The 17,767-nt window shown below is 40.7% G+C and overlaps 1 protein-coding gene across 1 annotated transcript in view; it reads left to right on the top strand.

Annotated features, from left to right (window-relative positions):
* The window catches only part of NPTN (neuroplastin), a 458,659-nt gene that overhangs the window by 366,120 nt on the left and 74,772 nt on the right, over positions 1–17,767 (top strand). The window contains exons 6-7 of the mRNA XM_086959261.1: positions 11,940–11,961; positions 12,773–12,838. Coding sequence (XP_086815387.1) covers positions 11,940–11,961; positions 12,773–12,833 — 83 coding nt within the window. The 3' untranslated portion in view covers positions 12,834–12,838. The remainder of the gene's footprint in view (positions 1–11,939; positions 11,962–12,772; positions 12,839–17,767) is intronic.

Raw genomic sequence — 17,767 nt, 5'->3', positions numbered from 1 at the left:
ACCACCCTAAACTCCACCCCATCCTGAACCTTAACCCCTTCGCTGCAGCGGCTATTCCGCCGCAGCGCTAAGGGGGAGGGGGGGCGCGGCGGGCGCATGCTGGTGACGGAACCGCACCATCACCAGCCGCGGTTGAGCTGTGCTCATGACGGAGCGTTTCCGTCATGGCCCTGCCCGCTCAATAGAAAGCGCCGCGCAGGCGCGAAATCAGCGCTGCGCAGGCGCGGCGGCCGGGCCATGACGGAACCGCTCTGTCATCAGCACAGCGCCACCGCAGCTGATGACGGAGCGGTTCCGTCAGCAGCATGGATAGGGCTAAAAACTCTTCACAACCCAAGTTGCTACCTATAGTTGCCCTTACAAACCCTCACCAGCCAAAACTCCACCCATCCCTGAACCCTAAAACCCCCTCACCACCCCTATACTTCAACAGTCTCTGAACCCTTAAAACTCCTTTCTCTGCCCAAGCGCCAGTTATTCCTCACCCCTAAAAACACCCACTACCCTAAACAGTACCCGTGCCTGAGCACAAAACACCCACCGTAGTCCTAAACTCCATCCAAATGTAATGTCATTTGGGATTTTTCCTTAGTGTTATCTTTCCTTTAAAATGTTTCCTCTATTTTTCATTTTTTCTTTAAATTGTCAGTTTCTTGAAATTGATTTTCCATGATTTCGTTTTCTCAAATGTGGTGTCTCGATTTTTGTTTACCATTAATTCAGACACAGCAGATCTCTGCACTTCACTGGGTGGCTGTGTGAAGGGATGTGATATAGTGTGACAAACGGTGGCATCCTGTGAGCTGGAAGGTCTGATATAGGTATATAAATGGATATAGATATAAAGGATCGTCTGAATCCAGGAGGTTAGGGGAAAGCAATATGTTTTGCCTGCTGCTTAAGAATTATGCTCTTGGAGAACCTGCGCAAACACTCTGCATTGACTGCCAGTCGATGTCTGTTGCTACATCCGATGAGAAAAATAAGTAATACTAATGTAGGAGCTCTATCCTTGTTTGAATCCAGGCAAGATCAACAAGGCAGAGGGAGCAGATGAGGTATCTTTTCTATTGTTTTTGTTACAAACATATCAAGAGAAATTTCTTATAAATGGTTATTAATTACCTCTGGTAGAAAATTCCATTGAGTATTTATTTAAATTCTGAGTCCTAGGTGGCCATACTAGGTTTCGATCTGAACAAGGCACGTCTCTGTACCCTGCGGTAAGAGCACCTGTAGGTTAAGCTGTATTCATGCGAGATTTACACAGACATAGATCTACCTATGTGGTGGAAAGGCCTTGGGATGAGGATTGCAAAAGTAAGAAAGAACTTATCTATTTGCCAATTTACGATCTTATCATTGAAGCTAGAAGAATTGTGAAGCATTAGAAGTGGAATTTATTTTTCAAGGCCCCAAAACACTAGTTGTCACCACAGTGTAAGGGGTAAGTGAAACACATGCTGAAGTAGAATACTCTGAAAATGTATAAATATGATGAATTACAATGCAAAAAAGAAACTGAACATGATAAGAAAATTGACAATTAAGGAAAGGGCCAAGGGGAAATAGGATACACTGAGTAAGTGCAATGCTCATGTGAGCTGTATGCTGTGCAGTAACAAGACAAATTTACTTTGAAAACATCAGCTATGTAATATGTGTTTTGTCAAATGTGACAATGGTATGTCATCTACGTCTATTGCTGGAGTAGTAACAACCTTACTTGAGGGCAGTCACATTTGTCAGCAACTTTCACCAATGCATGTGTGCCTGAGTTTGGGGAAAGGTAAAACTCTTAATGTGAAAGGGGCCTTTAAGTGGTAAACATTTTAAGCTAAACCTGGGGGAAATCACCTGATCGTCCTTGAACATTGAGCATACAATGGTGAGTACCCATGCACAAGCACCCACTCACATATACACACGCATATATAGTGAAAGACCTTTCCAGTAAAATTCTACAGTTCATAAGAAATGAATGAGTTAGCTAAATTAATAGACTTTTGTGAATCATGCATTCTTGTGTAAAGATGATTATCTATTAAAGGCTAGTTCAGATAAGAACGAATTTGGGGATAGGTTCTCTCTGCCAGAACAGACTTCAGCCTTGATTTGCCTTTGCCCTGCACAATATTCAATGTTTGCACCCCTGTGTAAGTCATTAGGCTGGGGTCATGTCCTTTCCACAGCAAGCAAGCAGCTTATTCCCTTGTATTTAGTACTGCGTCCTAAAGTTGAAGGATCGCATATGTCATCAGTTTGGCCTCAGAATGGGTGGAGGTTTGGGTTTGGAATGGTACTGGGGGGAGGGGTGCAGAGGGTTAATATTTATACTTATCGGTTACTGTGACTTCTTTTTTTTCCCCCCTTCAATTGCATCATACTCTTATAAAACCCCGGTGGTAAGTGCGAGTTCTGCATGTCTTGGAGTTTGTCTTATCTCTGCTTCCGTCTTTAAGATGCGCAGTTCATGATGTTAACACTTTTCTTCGAGTTTCTCATTCACGTTTCACAACTAATTTGGATTTCAGTTTGCTGTTTATAATATTTAATTTTTTGTTGGGTTGCTATACCTATTTTCTGTAGTTCTGTCCTTCCCTAAAAAACCCTATCCCTCCCCCGCTTTTGGGGATTCAGACTTCTGTTTGTTGTGTATTGTATTGTTTCTTCAGGGGATGGAGATTAGAAGATGGAGAACAAATAGTTCCACAAGGTAGCCCAACAAGATAGCCTTTTAAACTGGCGATTTGTGTGCTTCTTGTGCATCTGTTCAGGCCTCTCGGCTCTGCATTACTGTTAACCTCTTTTGCACATGAAACTAAATAAAGGTTTGTACTGAACTAGTGCCACTGGAGGTAATATGGGCATTAATGCTGTATTTTAGGCTAAGGGCTAATTACATTGTGGCTGCAAATTCCTGTTTGCAATTGAAATGGGATTTTTTGTTGTGCCATGATTGTCCGTGCGCTAATTGCACATGTGCCATTTCCGCAAGTTGTACTTTTTGTATTCCACAATATTTGCCACAGGTCTAAATCAGGTAAAACAATGCGAGGATTTTGCTGCCAAAGAGTGACATTCTGATTTGTGCACTCTGAAAAGGTGCGCTAATTCGAATTGTGCACTCTTTGCAACATGATTATTGCAGTGTTTTAACTCCCAAAAACATGTTGGCAAATATCATGGGGTATATAATTGGCACATGTGCAGATACCATCTTACTTGGAATCCTGTTTCAAGTGCAAACGGGAGAATGCTTCAAAAGTGTAATTAGCATCTTGGGTCTAATCTGTACATTCAGTGGCAAGGAGAATGACTTGCACGTCTCACTCAGAACCACCTTGCATTCAGAAAGCAACTTAAAACTTGGATATTTGACAAGTAATCCCCCCCCTTCTTCAAGCGCCTTGAGACCCTCCGGGTATGTAGCGCGCTATACAAATCCTTTGACTTGACTTGACCATGCACACATGTTGAACTGCATTTAAACTTACATACTATGGCAGAAGACTGACAACTAATACAAGAAACACATTAACTTTCAAAGCAATTTCTAGTTTCTCACCATTTTGAATCTTCAAACCAATTTCATACCTGATTCTTCGCTTTTAAATTGAACAATCTTTTCGCAAGGGCCACTAAACACTAGTTGCCTTCTGTTCTTTTAATCCCTTGATTAGGAGTCTTTGTTACTTGGCGAATGTTCACATTTATATAATCCATATATATGTTCGTAAAAATATTGACGTTGTGCATTTCGCAGCATTATCGCGTCTTTAGCTACATGTTCTAATCCCAGGGCCTCGACTATTGAGTGTTTTCTTTAGGTTTGCTTTCCTCTTGAGCCCTGCCTTGCCATCCCTTTGACCCGATTCAGGCTGTTTTAGCAAACTCAGATTTTGCCTGCTTGAAGTTCATCATGCTCTCTTTCTGCTGTGTTTGCGCCTTCCGGGCAAGATTACTTTAAGGAAGATTAACTGAGATGTTCTAATGAACAGTGTCTCTTTAATTGCCATCCACTTTGTGCCTTCTTTTACCCCTCCTCGTCCTAATTTAGTCATCTTGAAAGAAACTGCTTTTTTAATATGTACTTTCCTGCTCAGTCTTATAACTTAATTGGTGGCTCTGCTGTTAGAGGGATACATTTTTTGGAATGTATGTGTCCACAGTGATAGACTAACATTCTTAAAGAGAAGCTAATGAAAGAAGACGAAAGGTACAGATCCTAAAAATGGATTTCCCATACTAATTCAGTGGGAATTTTTGTAAATCGCCCAAGCTCATTCTTTATCTTGCATTCCAAAGATGAGGAGTGCAATAGGGTTGACAAAATCATAGTAAATATGTGCTCTCCTTTGGATACTGTATCCGGTGAGAATGAAATGCATGGGTTCAGTACAACCTAGAGTCTCTAGCAGTGGTTCAAGTGTCATCATATTCCAACAAATGTACATAAAGGTATGACATTTGGTGTTGCAAGGAAGGATCTTGCCTTTTGCAATTATTGGGCCTTTTGTTATATGGTATTTGAAATTGTTTTAAATCCAGCATGAGCTGTTGGATTGTGAGGCTGTCCGGTTTTCCTTCCGTGTGCTATGAACTATAGACGTAGGGCGAATTGGTGGAAACCTTATTAGATGAAGAGAAGGCTACAGTGTGGTTAGAGGCAGACCTGGTCAAGTGTGGTTTTTCTGAACACTGACCTACTTCGGATCTTGACATGTGCAGGAAACAATCTGTGTGAGCCGTTATCTGGCTAGGATTCACCTACCTGAAGAACATCTGATGTTGAGAAAATTCAGCAGCACAAGAAGCTTGAGGAACAGCTCCTGCTCAACATTGCATGTGATCAGAAAAGGGCAGAAGCGAATACCTAAAAAGGTTATCTGCATTCTGCTCATATTGCCACGAGGTTGCTGTTTAATTATTTCATTCTGTTGGTGGTACTACACACCGCTCCTTTGTCCTTCTGCCTACGTTTTTGTTATATAAATACAATCAATTAGGAGAAATGTTTTAGAGAAACTGACCTCCCCAGGCTTTCTTTTTTAATAATATTTTTTAATAATTCCCAGTTGAAAGGCAAAGTACAGTCCCAGACACAGATTTATATTAGGTGGCCATTTGAGGCCCCTCTTCTACTGCTGCATTTGGGGAGAAATAACAAAAGGTTTTATTGAGGTATTCTGTTCCACAGATCCCTTTATTTGGGCACCCGTATTAGCAGTTATCTTTTCGGAACATGCCAGCCAACACTGCCAGACAGGGTATCCTTTTTCAAGTCTACCCGCAGCTCCCCGAAAATAAGTATTTTCAGAGACATTAAGATGCTTCTTTTGTGGGCCTTGTTGAGATCGTAGCAATTAGACAAATTAGGACAACTGTACCACTTCAGTCTGATTTGCTTCGTTTGTTTCTGGATATTTGGAAGCTAAACCGCAAAACAAACAGATTTGCTGTAAATGTTGCACATTATGGCACCTCTTTCAACTATGCCAAATTTGGTTCTGCCATATGCCGATTTGACTCTCGATACAAAGGCTTTCTGTTTTTCATGTGTCAGCTACATATGTATTTCTCTAAGCACTGCTACAGTCAATTAGAAATGCAGTCATTCGCTTGGAACTTATATGTGGAGTATCATGATTTACTTTTCTGGAGGGATTCGGTACCTTTTTCAATGAAAGGTTTACTAGTGTAGAACGTGTTTCTCCGAAGGTGTTTTCAAATCGTCCCAAATCATGTGCATTTCACTAGTAATTTTTAGGAGATGATAAATAAACTGAGCACAACAGTGGCAGGCAAACTGGCGTTAAATGAAATTTATTATGATTTCAACCATCAAACCGATAATGAGTACAAAAGTAACAATTCTAATAGTTCAATATGAAAAGATGACGACAAAGAAATTTGTGTATGAGGAAGAAAGAGCTACGCATGAAAACATCAATTGCAACTGCTCATTAGGAGAGAAAATTATTTGAGTAGTGTGGCCGCTATATTCCTGGACAAGCCAATGAACAGGACAAAGGATTATACACCTTCAACCCTGAAATTGGTTTGTCCCAGTATTTGGAACAAAGTTACGCACTGTCCAGATCCACTATTGTCGAGTTTGAAGAAGGAAACAGCCTTAAAAGTGTACTACCTGTGTAGGATGGCCTGTGAAAGAGTTGATTACTCTCTCTCTATATATATATATATATATATACAAGTGTGCAGTATTTCTATCTGATAGGATGCTTTTCCATTAATTGGAAAAACATCTCTGGATAAGGATAATGTTACCCGCTAAGTTTAAAAGGACCACTTTTCTGCCACTGCTGTGGTACAGGCACTCTTGTGCCTGTTCCGAACATCCCATCAGCGTCAGCCCTGATGGCTTTCTTTCAGATTGCTTGAACTGTTCTAACACTACAAAATATTGAAAGCCAAAACCAAAAGAGTAGTCCTTCCAACGGTAAGTGTTTTTGTCTACCCTGCCCCTCTGCTAGTGCCCTCATTAAGCTTGGTGGATCCTGCACTAAAAATATTGCTATTAAAGCTTACAATGCCAGGCAGTCAACAGTTAATCTGGTCGAAGCAGTTATGGCCTCAATCTTTTGTGCAGGAAGGTCTCTATGAATTGTTTTCAGTATACCGGAGTAGCATAGGTCTGTGCAATCTAATCATGTACAACATGGAAGTAAGGGAACATCTTAAGTTTCTGTCAGGCGATGCCATTAAGTTAGTGCTGCTTGTAGGAACAGAGATTAATTCCAAAAGCAATCTTTGCTCAGTCTCACCTAAGTAGTTAATACTGTTATCTTGACCTGCGATGGCAGTAATATCCGTACTGCTGCACGATGTCTTCAATATACTGGCAGGTTATCATTACAATACAGTTCCACAGCAGTCTCATCCTTTTGTCAACCTAGGAGCAATATGTTCCTCAGTAACAAGGCACCTATAATGAATAGGTCAGTCAGAAGAAGTAAAAGAATGGAAAGAATGGAAAGCTTCCGAAATGTTCCTCAGTAAGGCCCCCATGTTTCAGTTACTTGCCACAAACCATGCAGTTAACAGCTGTTCGTCCATGATGTGCAACATTCTCCTCTCTTGCCAGGTATTTTCTGTAGGTTCTTTACTTGTAGGTTCTGTATCTCTCTTAAGCACTTGAGATGCAACTCATTGAAGAAGCCTTTAATGACAAAACATGGCTGCCTTTGTTGTTGTCATTCAGAGAGAATGTAATAATATAATGATCCATATTTGTAAAGCGCGAACAAATGACCCCTTAAGGTTTCAGGGCGCTTTTAAATTAAGGGAGATATTGCCCAGAGTCACATGATGCTGAGCTGCCTTCCGGTGCCGGGATTGAACTGTGAGCCCGCGCCCTGAGTCCGATGCTTTGCCACACCTCTACCATCCAGATTGTGATATAGCAGTTGAGAATGCACTGCTTCTTTTGGAGCCGGGCCAATAATATGTATATATGAGATCTTCTATATTGCCACTAAATAGATAAGCAGCAGTTGCCTGGAATGATACCCTCTGCAAGTAATTTAGATCGATGGACGTGTTTCTATCCATGGCTGTCTTTATTTCCATTTGCGACCAGAGTAGCATCTTCACCAAGAATCAATTAAATCTGTTTTTGGTCATATTTTTGTTTCAAGTTGAAGATTCTAGAGTCCATCCATTTTTTCTCTTCCTTTCTGGTTGGACTCCACACCCTACTATTCTTTGACTTCCTTCCTAAAGGACCCCAAAAGGTAGGGCATGTCTTTCACATGATACATAGTAGGAAACAAAGCAAGGGTTAATGCTTGATGGTGTACCTGTGTGGACTAGAAGTTTTCTACCAACTCATACGGTGTCCCAATCGTGATGAAAAAGAGAATTTTGTATCCAGACGTTGAATTTGGGATGTTCAAGGCTTTTTGCCATCTCTGCCACTGAACAGTATGTGACGTTTTCTTCAAGACCATATGCTTGCATACATTTGGTGTGAGCTGGCTACAGTTTATCTGAGCAGTATTGGCCACAGTGCATGTCTCTGCAGATAACCATGTTTCACTTTCCTAGGAAGGTGCATTGCTCAAGCTTGAAAATTCTGATGTCCTGTAGGCCAAGCAGCTAACTTCATATCAGTGGCCCCTCTTATTAAAAATCTGGATGAGTCTTGTTGGCACACTGATCAGTCCAAAAATAACTATTAAGAATTCCAACTTGAGGATATACCCACGACACTAAGTGTTTACTTAATTCTCACTAGAGAATACTCATTTAAAAATGCATCAATTACGTTTCCTCTCTTGTCCCAGAAATGTCTTTCCATTGTCTCAGTAAGTGCCCTTTTCGGCCCAGCAATGGGCCCTTTATTGATCCGTCGGTGTACAGAGAAGTGAGACTTTGCTACAATGTTTCTTTCCCTTCTCCAAACGAATCGCAATCTTTAAAGATGTCAGCGTTCTCTTTGCCAAAAATGTTACTTGTCAGCTCTGCATGCCCACATAGTAGTGCCACAGGGGGCTTAGACAACATTGAAGCTAGGTGTGAATTTTTGGGGAAGTCTATAGTTGTAGTATTTCATCTCTAATGACTCTTCTCTCTCCAGTGTACCGTGATGCCGTACAGACTCCACGCACAGCCTTGTTCAGCCTTGTTCTGCAGAACAGACCTAAACGGAAATTTTGTTTTTTGAATGCAAGTTCATAGTCCACTGTAAAAAAGAGGAGGATTTGGAGAAAGATCAGTTAGAAGTTACTGCTGCCCGGTATGACATCCGAGAAAGATTCAAAACGGTTGCTGTTGGTAGGGAAGAACACTATTGAAGAACCAAGGTTTTCCAGACAAGTGTAAAGCCTTGCTCACTTGAATAAGCTACTCATGTAAAACACGGATTCTTCTGTGTAGAGATGCTCTACAGTGCACACTTAAAATATCCCACACCTTTAGACTAGGACCTTACATGGATTCATTTCACCTTTGTAAGCTTTTGACAGTTAGGGTGTAAAAGTCATTCCCCATTCCCAAACGTCCTCTTTTGTGGCATACACACTGTCATCTCTAGGCAGAATGGCGAGTTTTGTGAGAGAATTTATTGAGCAAACTATACGAAAAGATTGGTTTTGGAGGCTTATAATTGACATTCAAAAGATCCTCAATACACTTTCTCACAAAGTATACAGAAGTATGGCATAAGTCTCAATGCGAGAGACCTTTGGAGACTGGACTCACTTTTGGATTGAGAATGTACACTAAAAACAAGGCTGTTGTCAAGAGTTCAAATACTCGATCTGACTGTTAAGGCAGTGCTCTCTGAGCAGATTGGAGTGCCTGGGATATAGTCATATGCACACCAAGCAAGGACACTAGGGGTAAAAATGTTTTTCCATGGATAGAAAGTGATCTGATGACTTGCGGGTAGATAATATAAATTCCCATTAAATGTTTATTCATTACAATCTGTGGGTAATTCTGCGCTACGTTCTCTTTTGCATGGTTCTGTCAAGTTTGCAGTGTCAGATGCCCATAGCTAAATGAAGCCCACAGTTTACTAGTTTCCGTGCACTTCGGAAGAAATGGAAATGTTACTTTCACATCACAAAAATAATAATGCTACTTAATCCCACCGGAGCAGAGTATACACGTTATTTTATGGTTTACCATGCAAGGCAGCATTTTATTTATCCTTGAGTAGAACATTGGAATGTTGAGAGCATCATTGAAGACAGTGGAGTTGCACAGACCACGGATGGCTGGTACAGACCTTTTCCTCAAAATTACAATGGTTTGTTTTCTGTCTAAATCCTTTTTTCAATTTAGAACAATATATCCTTAGTCGGTAGATTGCACCAATAGCATTGTAGTCCTTCTGTCTCGGGAAATTTTTGTTCCTAAAGGCCCTCAAAATCGCTATAGGCCTTCAAAATCGCTATAGGCCTTCAAAATCGCTATAGGCCCTTACCTGTGTCTGGGGCCTTTAACGCCAAGTCGGGACCTTTAACAACTAATAGTGCCCTCTGCAGCGGGCTATAATATTGAGCAACAGACACCATAGATTAAGCAGCTAGAAGATACAGCTCATCCCAAATTCCTTGGCTTTTTGAACAGTTTTGTCTCAATAGTTGGGCATCAAGTCTGTAAATACCACATTTGTTTTTCTTAATATAATACTGTTTCGGGCACTTCACACATCAGACAGAGAGTCTCCAGTACAAGCACCTGACATTTACTAGTGATGTCAGTCTGTGCAGATGAAATAGTTTACTACATTTCAGGATGTCTAGATAATTTTAAGTCCTAGCTATCCAATTAAGGGTTGCATTTTGAAGCTCATCCCTGGTTGGATGTATAGTGAAGACGTTACCTCAGAGAACAGAAGCAGAAAACAATGAAAAGAGCAGCACATGATAGGGTAAAGTTTGGCTTACTGGCCTCTTGAGACTGTCAGCTGTGTGTCGAGGGGACTGTTAAGCTGTACTGTGTGTCCCTGATCCTGCTGTGTCTTTAGATATGTGTATGTACAGCACATCACCCGCCAGATGTCTTCCCAGTCCTGGTTCTTTGTTGCGTCTCAGTGCCGTGTTCCTGATAACAATGGAATTCTGTGGACACTGCTGTGTCTTTGGTGTGTTACTTTATTGGCTGTTTCTTAAAGCTGTTGGTTTCTGATTATCTATAAAAACAATGTTTTGCATATATAAAAAATGTGTTTTCCCTTTTGCCATGTTTGTCTCTTGTGTGGCATTACGTTCCGCTGACTTGGGGGGACAAAAAGGGACTGTCCCCTTCTCGCTCGCCCCTTTTGATCTCCGAGGGGAGGGCTTCTCACATTTATCCTGTTTGTGTCATGTCAGCGCTGACTTCCACTTGTTTTGAAACCGTCCTTTCTCTCCATTTAACTGCTTCATATACACAATTCGCCTTGTGGAATCCTGCTGCGCGTTTCCAGAAGACTTCAGTGAAATATAGCACATCTACACCAACACCCTTTAGGAAAAATAATGAAAGCTTGGGTACAGCAATTTGGTACAACGCTGTTACTTTAGGAACCTTGCCAGGAGTAGTTTTTACGCTTTGGATTGGTGGCATCGGAAGTGTATGTATTTTAGTAATGAGGTATGGAATAAATGTGCAAAGAAAACCCAACCTTAAGCTAAATTTTTTTTAAAAAGATGTCACCCAGAATTAACAAGCATTGGTTTATAAAATAGTCCAAAGCATGACATTTCTTGCCTAATGCTCCTGCCTGTTTCAAGATGTGTTGCCAGCTCTTGGATAATCAATTTTTGGAGTAGCTGAAGTCTGCTATGTCGGTGAAAGATATAGGATCTTGTTCCCTGGTGCACAAACCTACATACATTTTACCCCACACATATCACACACAGTCATAACTGATTAGCCTGTGGGCACGTGCTTAATTTTACAACCTTAGCCCAAATACTTCAGGAGACCCGTGGGTCGGATGGAAATACCACTAAACATCCAAGATATCTGCATCCAATAGAACTGATAACCCTCCTACACATAGGCTACATGTAAAAATAAGCAATCAGTAAAAGGAAACAAACAGCAGGATTTTACAACTGAAATGTTGGTTTGTCTTCTCATCTACCAGAGTGAACCACTGGAACTTGGGGGACATGATAACTTTATACACTTACATAGTGCAACAATCTGTCCGCTATAGTTGCAGTTCTTCATGGCAAAGCATTTAAAGTGTTAACTGAAAAAAAACACATTTGAACATAACTTACCATGAAATTGCAAGCCCAGACCTGTAACTCCATGAGCCTCCGCACTTACAAAGTGAATGGTCCGCCTGTTATAGATAATGTTCTTGAATCGTTTGTTTCTACTTTGTTAGTATCCTTTCTGACTCTTGATTTTTGTTTTATTCCCTTCCCCTTTTTCCCTCAACGTGAAACACAACTGAACTTGCTATGTAGATGATGAACCAGCTGGACCAATGTAAGTAAAGTTAATTGATTTACTAACATATATTTGAGAACAAATATATCCTAATGGCAATTTTTAATATCAGCCACCATTAAAGTAAATTCTGTTACTGAAAGAAAAACTCTTAAGAAGCCCATATTTGTGCTGTTTAAGTATGCCAGTCCTGAAGCCATTAACTTCGCTATTATATAGCAGAAAGTATTTTGACACTAAATGCAAGTCTGACACCAAGCACACCTTTCCAAACCATTGTATATATACCCTCAATATTGCTGTTATCCTCTTCGGTTTATATACATTCTTTAATGAAAAGCTTGTAACGATGTCTTGTTAGCTTCCCTTGATTGACTACATTTGATCGAGTCCTGTGCTCTGGGATTCAACATAATCCTCACTAATGAAATCCAAATAGTGAGAAAAATGTGGTTACCGCTTTCTTCCAGTCCAGGGAATATTGAATAGCAATTTACCTTGGACTGCAAATTTACGACAGGATGGGACTGGTTGGCCTGAGGTTGCTCCTCTTTCGTAATTGTGCAACTATTTGGAAATAAGTGCTTAAATATATCTGAAAGCAAATATATATCAATAGTAACTGGCAAGGTCACATCAGGTGAGGTCAATTCTTTTTTTTAAGATCATCTTGCAAGGTTTCAAATTGGATAAAATGAATAAAACATATTAGTAGAATAAATAGTGGATTCAAGAAATGTCCTAAGACTTCACTGCAAACCTCCCTTTTGATCAAGTTGTTGTGCTTCTTGTTTAATTGAGCCTATGTAAACCAAATCTGATTTCAGTGGTTTGTTTGTCTCTTCTGTAGGAAAACGAACTCTACCAACAATCACAAAGATAAAAACTTGCGACAGAGAAATACAAATTAAAAGAGGTAACGTTATGTATACGAACTGTGTGAGAAATCTGTTGTGGGATGCACTGGGAAGCAGGGCAAGGAAATAGGCAACAACAGTTTTCTCCTATACCTTTGCTGCTTTTCATGTTGGTCTTTAGGTTTGCTCCTTCATGTACGTGAACATTTCTGGCTGAAGCTACATCTTCCATACCATAAGCATTAGCAATAATTTTATATCTGAGTTTATTTTTAGTGCTATTTTCGTGTAAATCCCAGCTGAAACAGAACACATAAAATTGACACTTAAATTCTTTGATGTCAAAACCGAATGTAAATTCGAATGCTTCATGGACGAAATCTTGCCGTCAATGGCAAAGTCACTGTATTTAAAGTATCGCTATGGCATCCTACAATTAAAAACTAGTACCTCAAAATGGGCGTGTAACACAGGTCCTATGAGAGAATCTAAAACTGATCTGTGTGAATTGTCACATGGGCGTTAAGGAGGATGAGGCCCATGTTTTATTCATATGCCCTGCATACTTGCAAGCAAGGAGAAAGTGGATTAAGCCCATTTGCCTTCTTTTGGGCTTTCGGAAAATCAAAGAAGGGGAAAGAGTATTTAAGGGGGACACCTCACAGACTGTAGTATTTAGTCTGAGTCGTTTCCTGCTTGCCGTGGCAATGGTTAGGAAAAGATATGGCCTAAAAATGTAACAGTACTCTTAGGACTTGTACCAACTAACAGTATGTTAAATAAAATGGATCGGTACTTTAGTTAGCTTTACATATTAAAGTCCCAATTGTTTCTTGCACAATAGTTCCAGACTTTTATGATCTAAACACTTGTCAGTTCTACCTTTATAATGCTGGCTCCTGATATTTGCCAAAAATTTCTTACAAATATTTATTTGTTTTTTAATTAAGTATTACCTTGATTGACGGATTTATATTGTGCTATATCAATTTTAATCTCTTCACAAATTTGGTCCCTTTTTCAGTCAACTCCTATTGCACAAATGTTTCATGTATGCATGTATGTTCTAAATACATTTTCACTCGGTATACCAGTATATGATGATGTTTAACATTGTATTGTATTCTTTTATGGTTAGTTAACCGAAATAAAGATTTTGATGATGATGATGGAACACATACACAAAAGAAGAACTTGCCCACCCTTTATTTTACCAAGTTTTTTAAAGCTCTTGTTACTCTGCTGTTGGGTTCAATCTGCATTTCTATACCCCTTCGTGAGAACCTACTTCTTTTATAAGCCATCAAGCATGTCTAATGGTATTTCTTCTCTTTTTTTGTTTTAAGTGCAGTCACTAAAGAGACCTTCCATTTTTAGGTCCCACTTAAGACCAGGTGTGTACTTCCTGTTGCTAAACACATTTTAGTTTACAGTGGACTTGGAGCCCAACCTTTGCTTACCATTGGTTGGCTTGCTTCTTATTCAGTCAGTTTCCACGGGCTTGCCTTCTTCTGGTGTTTGTCCCTTTCCTGGAGCATCTATCCATTAATTGCTTTTCCACTGCTCTGTTTTTCAAGCGATACTTATTTTTTTTGATTAAGCACTCTACAAAAGTCTGTGTTACAGTTCTCTCCTTTGTGCACTTCAAATTCCCCTTTCTTGCCATGTGTTGATTCACAATCTGTCCCTTACTTGTTTTTATTTCCTCCCCGCCAACTTTCTCTTGTTACTTTGCATCCTGCCCAAGTTATCCATGTGCTTCGCCATCAACCGATGTCTATATGCTTCCTCAAACACACCGCCCCACTCTCTGTTGTCTGTGTCTCCCCATCCCCACCCTTCGTTGTCTGTGTGCTTCCCCATTGCAGCCCACTAATCCTCCATTGTCCAGATGCTTCCCAATAGTTGCCCACCCTCCTTTGTCCATGTGCTTCCCCATAGCTGTTACTTGCTGGTCCCTTTTTTCCCACACCTGCATTCTTCCCGCCCGCCCGCCCAACTGCATTCTTCTCTCTCATGTGTTGCATCTTCCCTTTCCTCCTCCACACTCTGAACCCAGTCCCCCATGTCTTTTTAAAAAAAAAATTCAAGGAAATTAGTGCTACATAACGAAATCTAATTTCGCTCAACTTTATATTTACTAATTAATCTCGGATTGTTGAATAAAAAAAAAAAACTTCACCGCATTTTGAAGGCGCGCGCATCTGTCCATGCCATATAGGTTTTTTAAGGGTTTTTTTTGCATTATTTTCAGCCATGCTGTACAGCAGGCGCACGGCCAGTGTCAAAGCCAATAAGTTATAGGCAAAACTTATTGGTTTGCCAGTGCTTGAGGCTGTTATAGCTAAAGCGCCTGCGGTGCAATCTGTATTTGTGAAACCATTTGTTAGTGGATGGGCTGCTTTTTCAGATCTTTAAGTTGCTTTAAGTGTTGGATCCTGAGTCCTACTTTATTTCACCTTGCAGAGGGAATAATCAGCTGGCCTGGTGGTCTTTTCTCTGACACTACTTGGTGATGGATTGACTCGGTCTTTTGTTTTTACATGACCTTAGATGGGTCCTGGGATACCCCAAAATATAAACCTAAATGAGCTATGAAAGAAAAACAGATCCACAATTGCAGTGACAGCTCAGTTGTATCAAATATGCAATAATGCAAACATTTTAGGCACAAAAACAAACCTAATGGCTATCAATAATTTTACATCAAGAGACCCGAGGAAATCCTAGTGCTGTCTTAAGCCCCTATTGAAGATGAAATGGCATTTAAAATCATGAATATTATGAATGTTTGGACCACGAGTAATTTGAGAAGGTCATTATTGGGATGGAGTCTGCCACTTAATGATAACAGAATGGAGTCTGACATTTAACAGCAGCAACCCTTAACAATCATCTAAAGCAGTGGTCCATAATCTGTGGTCCGGGGACCTGTGTGGGTCCACGAAGTGTATTCGGAAGGTCTGCGACTGCAAATCATTTTAACAGAGTAACCAAGTCAAAGTGTATATGAATGTAGACGCAAAATGTACAATTGAAAACGTTCAAACATTCTGTAAAGACATTTAAAATTGGAAGCTAAAAATGGTTAGCATCCTCAGAATGATTCATGGGAGCAGTGCATCAAACAGAATAAAACATGGATTTTGAGTGGCCTCAACTGAATTTAGAAAAAAATCCAACCTTCCCATTAAAATTTCTATTTTTTCATATTTGTTTCTGAATGGAATACAATGTCATCATTTGTAGATTTGTTTAATGAATGCTTATTTCTCTTTTCTGTGTATTGTTTTGCGGTTTAATTTATTGAAAATGCTTAGACCGGGGCCCCTGTCCTTCGATTCCAATAATGATTCTTTAGGGTTTCTCAGTTTACAGTAATGATTAAGTTGGCCACAGAATTCAAAAGGTTAAGAACCACTGATCTAAAGGAAGCATGGAAAAATCCAGTCCAACAATGGAGTGATATATAGAAATGTATTGTCACCGGTGATTTGCCCAAAAACACAGATCTCAGAAGGTAGCGGCTCTCTGACCATTATAAGCTGCTGTTACAGTCGATCTGATTATGGCCTGCTTCCAAGTCCATTTTCTGGCCACACTCATGTTGCCATTAGTTTCTGCATGAAGTATGGCTGGTAATTGCAGATTGCTGGAGGATTAAGGTGCCATGTCCGGATTCTTCCCGCAAGCCTTTTAGAAGACCTTCTCAGCAGTCTTGGTTGACGCTTGTATTCGCTTCATAATCCATTCCTGCTCATGGAAAATGAGATGCCCACAACATCAGGTGTGCCCTAGACGCAGCGGACTAGTAGCCTTCCCCGCAGACAAGCGTTACTGCTTGTCGGGCTTAAACCGGAAGCTCGTCATCTCCTCAACCTGCCTCTTGATGTAGAACACCTTTTTGGAGGGCAAGTTGATTAGATGTTGGAAAAAGTCAAAGAGGACTCAGACAGGCAAGGGTGCTCTGGTGCAAACACCACCTAACCATGGCTCTTTTCTCCACACACCATATAATGGCGGGCCACAGTCACTGTCCCTCAGTTCTCTATTTCCAACCCCAGGTAGTAATAACAGCAATCACCAACACAGGTTACTATAAGGGAGGATGTAGAGGCAACAATGGCAGAGGCAAAGCGACTGCACCTGCAAAACAGTGACTCCCTCACCCTTCCCCCTTACCATTCAACACCTGTCGGGGGACAATTACAAGGGTTTCTGCCCCGTTGGGCAGAGATCACTTCACATCAGTGCATTCTTGATAAAGCAGAGAGGCATAGCCTAAAACTCACACAAACCACCACCGAACATTCCTCCCCGCACACAGAAGATAGGAAGGTAGGATCCTTCTAGCATGGTTACCACCACTTTTTGCTGGTGTCATGATATTTTTTTTTACTAGTCTGGTTGGGATCCTGCTAATCAGGACCCCAGTCTATGAGCTTCCTCCCTACCTTTGTCATGGTACCTCCACAATTGGCTACTGATGTAACCATGTAAGTCCCTAGTATTAAGTACTAAGGTACCCATGGCATAAGTACACCAGGGGTCTCCCATGGGCTTCAGCATGTATTATGCCACGCATGAGAGACCACTCAACCTGTGACTACAGGCCCGCCATTCCATCTGTGTAAGCTGGTGCTAGCATCACTTACAACAGATATGTTTCCTTTTATCTGAGGTCACTATTCTTAAAACCTATAAGTCACTCCTAAGACAGGCCGTTCAATCCTGGAGGCAGGGTGCTGGCTTAAAAGTGCGAAGTTGCCCTGCTTGAGCATTACCACCCCTACTGTAGGAAGGTGGATACTTGACTATGGTTACCCCAGATTTTTTGCTTAGTGTTTAGCTGGTTTTCGACTTAGTTGGCCTGGGATCCTGCTAATCAGGGCCCCAGGCTATCTGCTCTCACTGTAAAATGGACTCCATGTACTTTCGGTACATCTCCAATTGGATATTGGGTCACCTTATGAGCCCCTGTATAGTGT

The sequence above is a fragment of the Lissotriton vulgaris genome, chromosome 2_2 (assembly GCF_964263255.1).
Source record: "Lissotriton vulgaris chromosome 2_2, aLisVul1.2, whole genome shotgun sequence".
Lineage (NCBI taxonomy): Eukaryota > Metazoa > Chordata > Amphibia > Caudata > Salamandridae > Lissotriton > Lissotriton vulgaris.
Note: the sequence above shows the minus strand (reverse complement) of the source record. Positions and strands in the feature narration are given on the sequence as shown.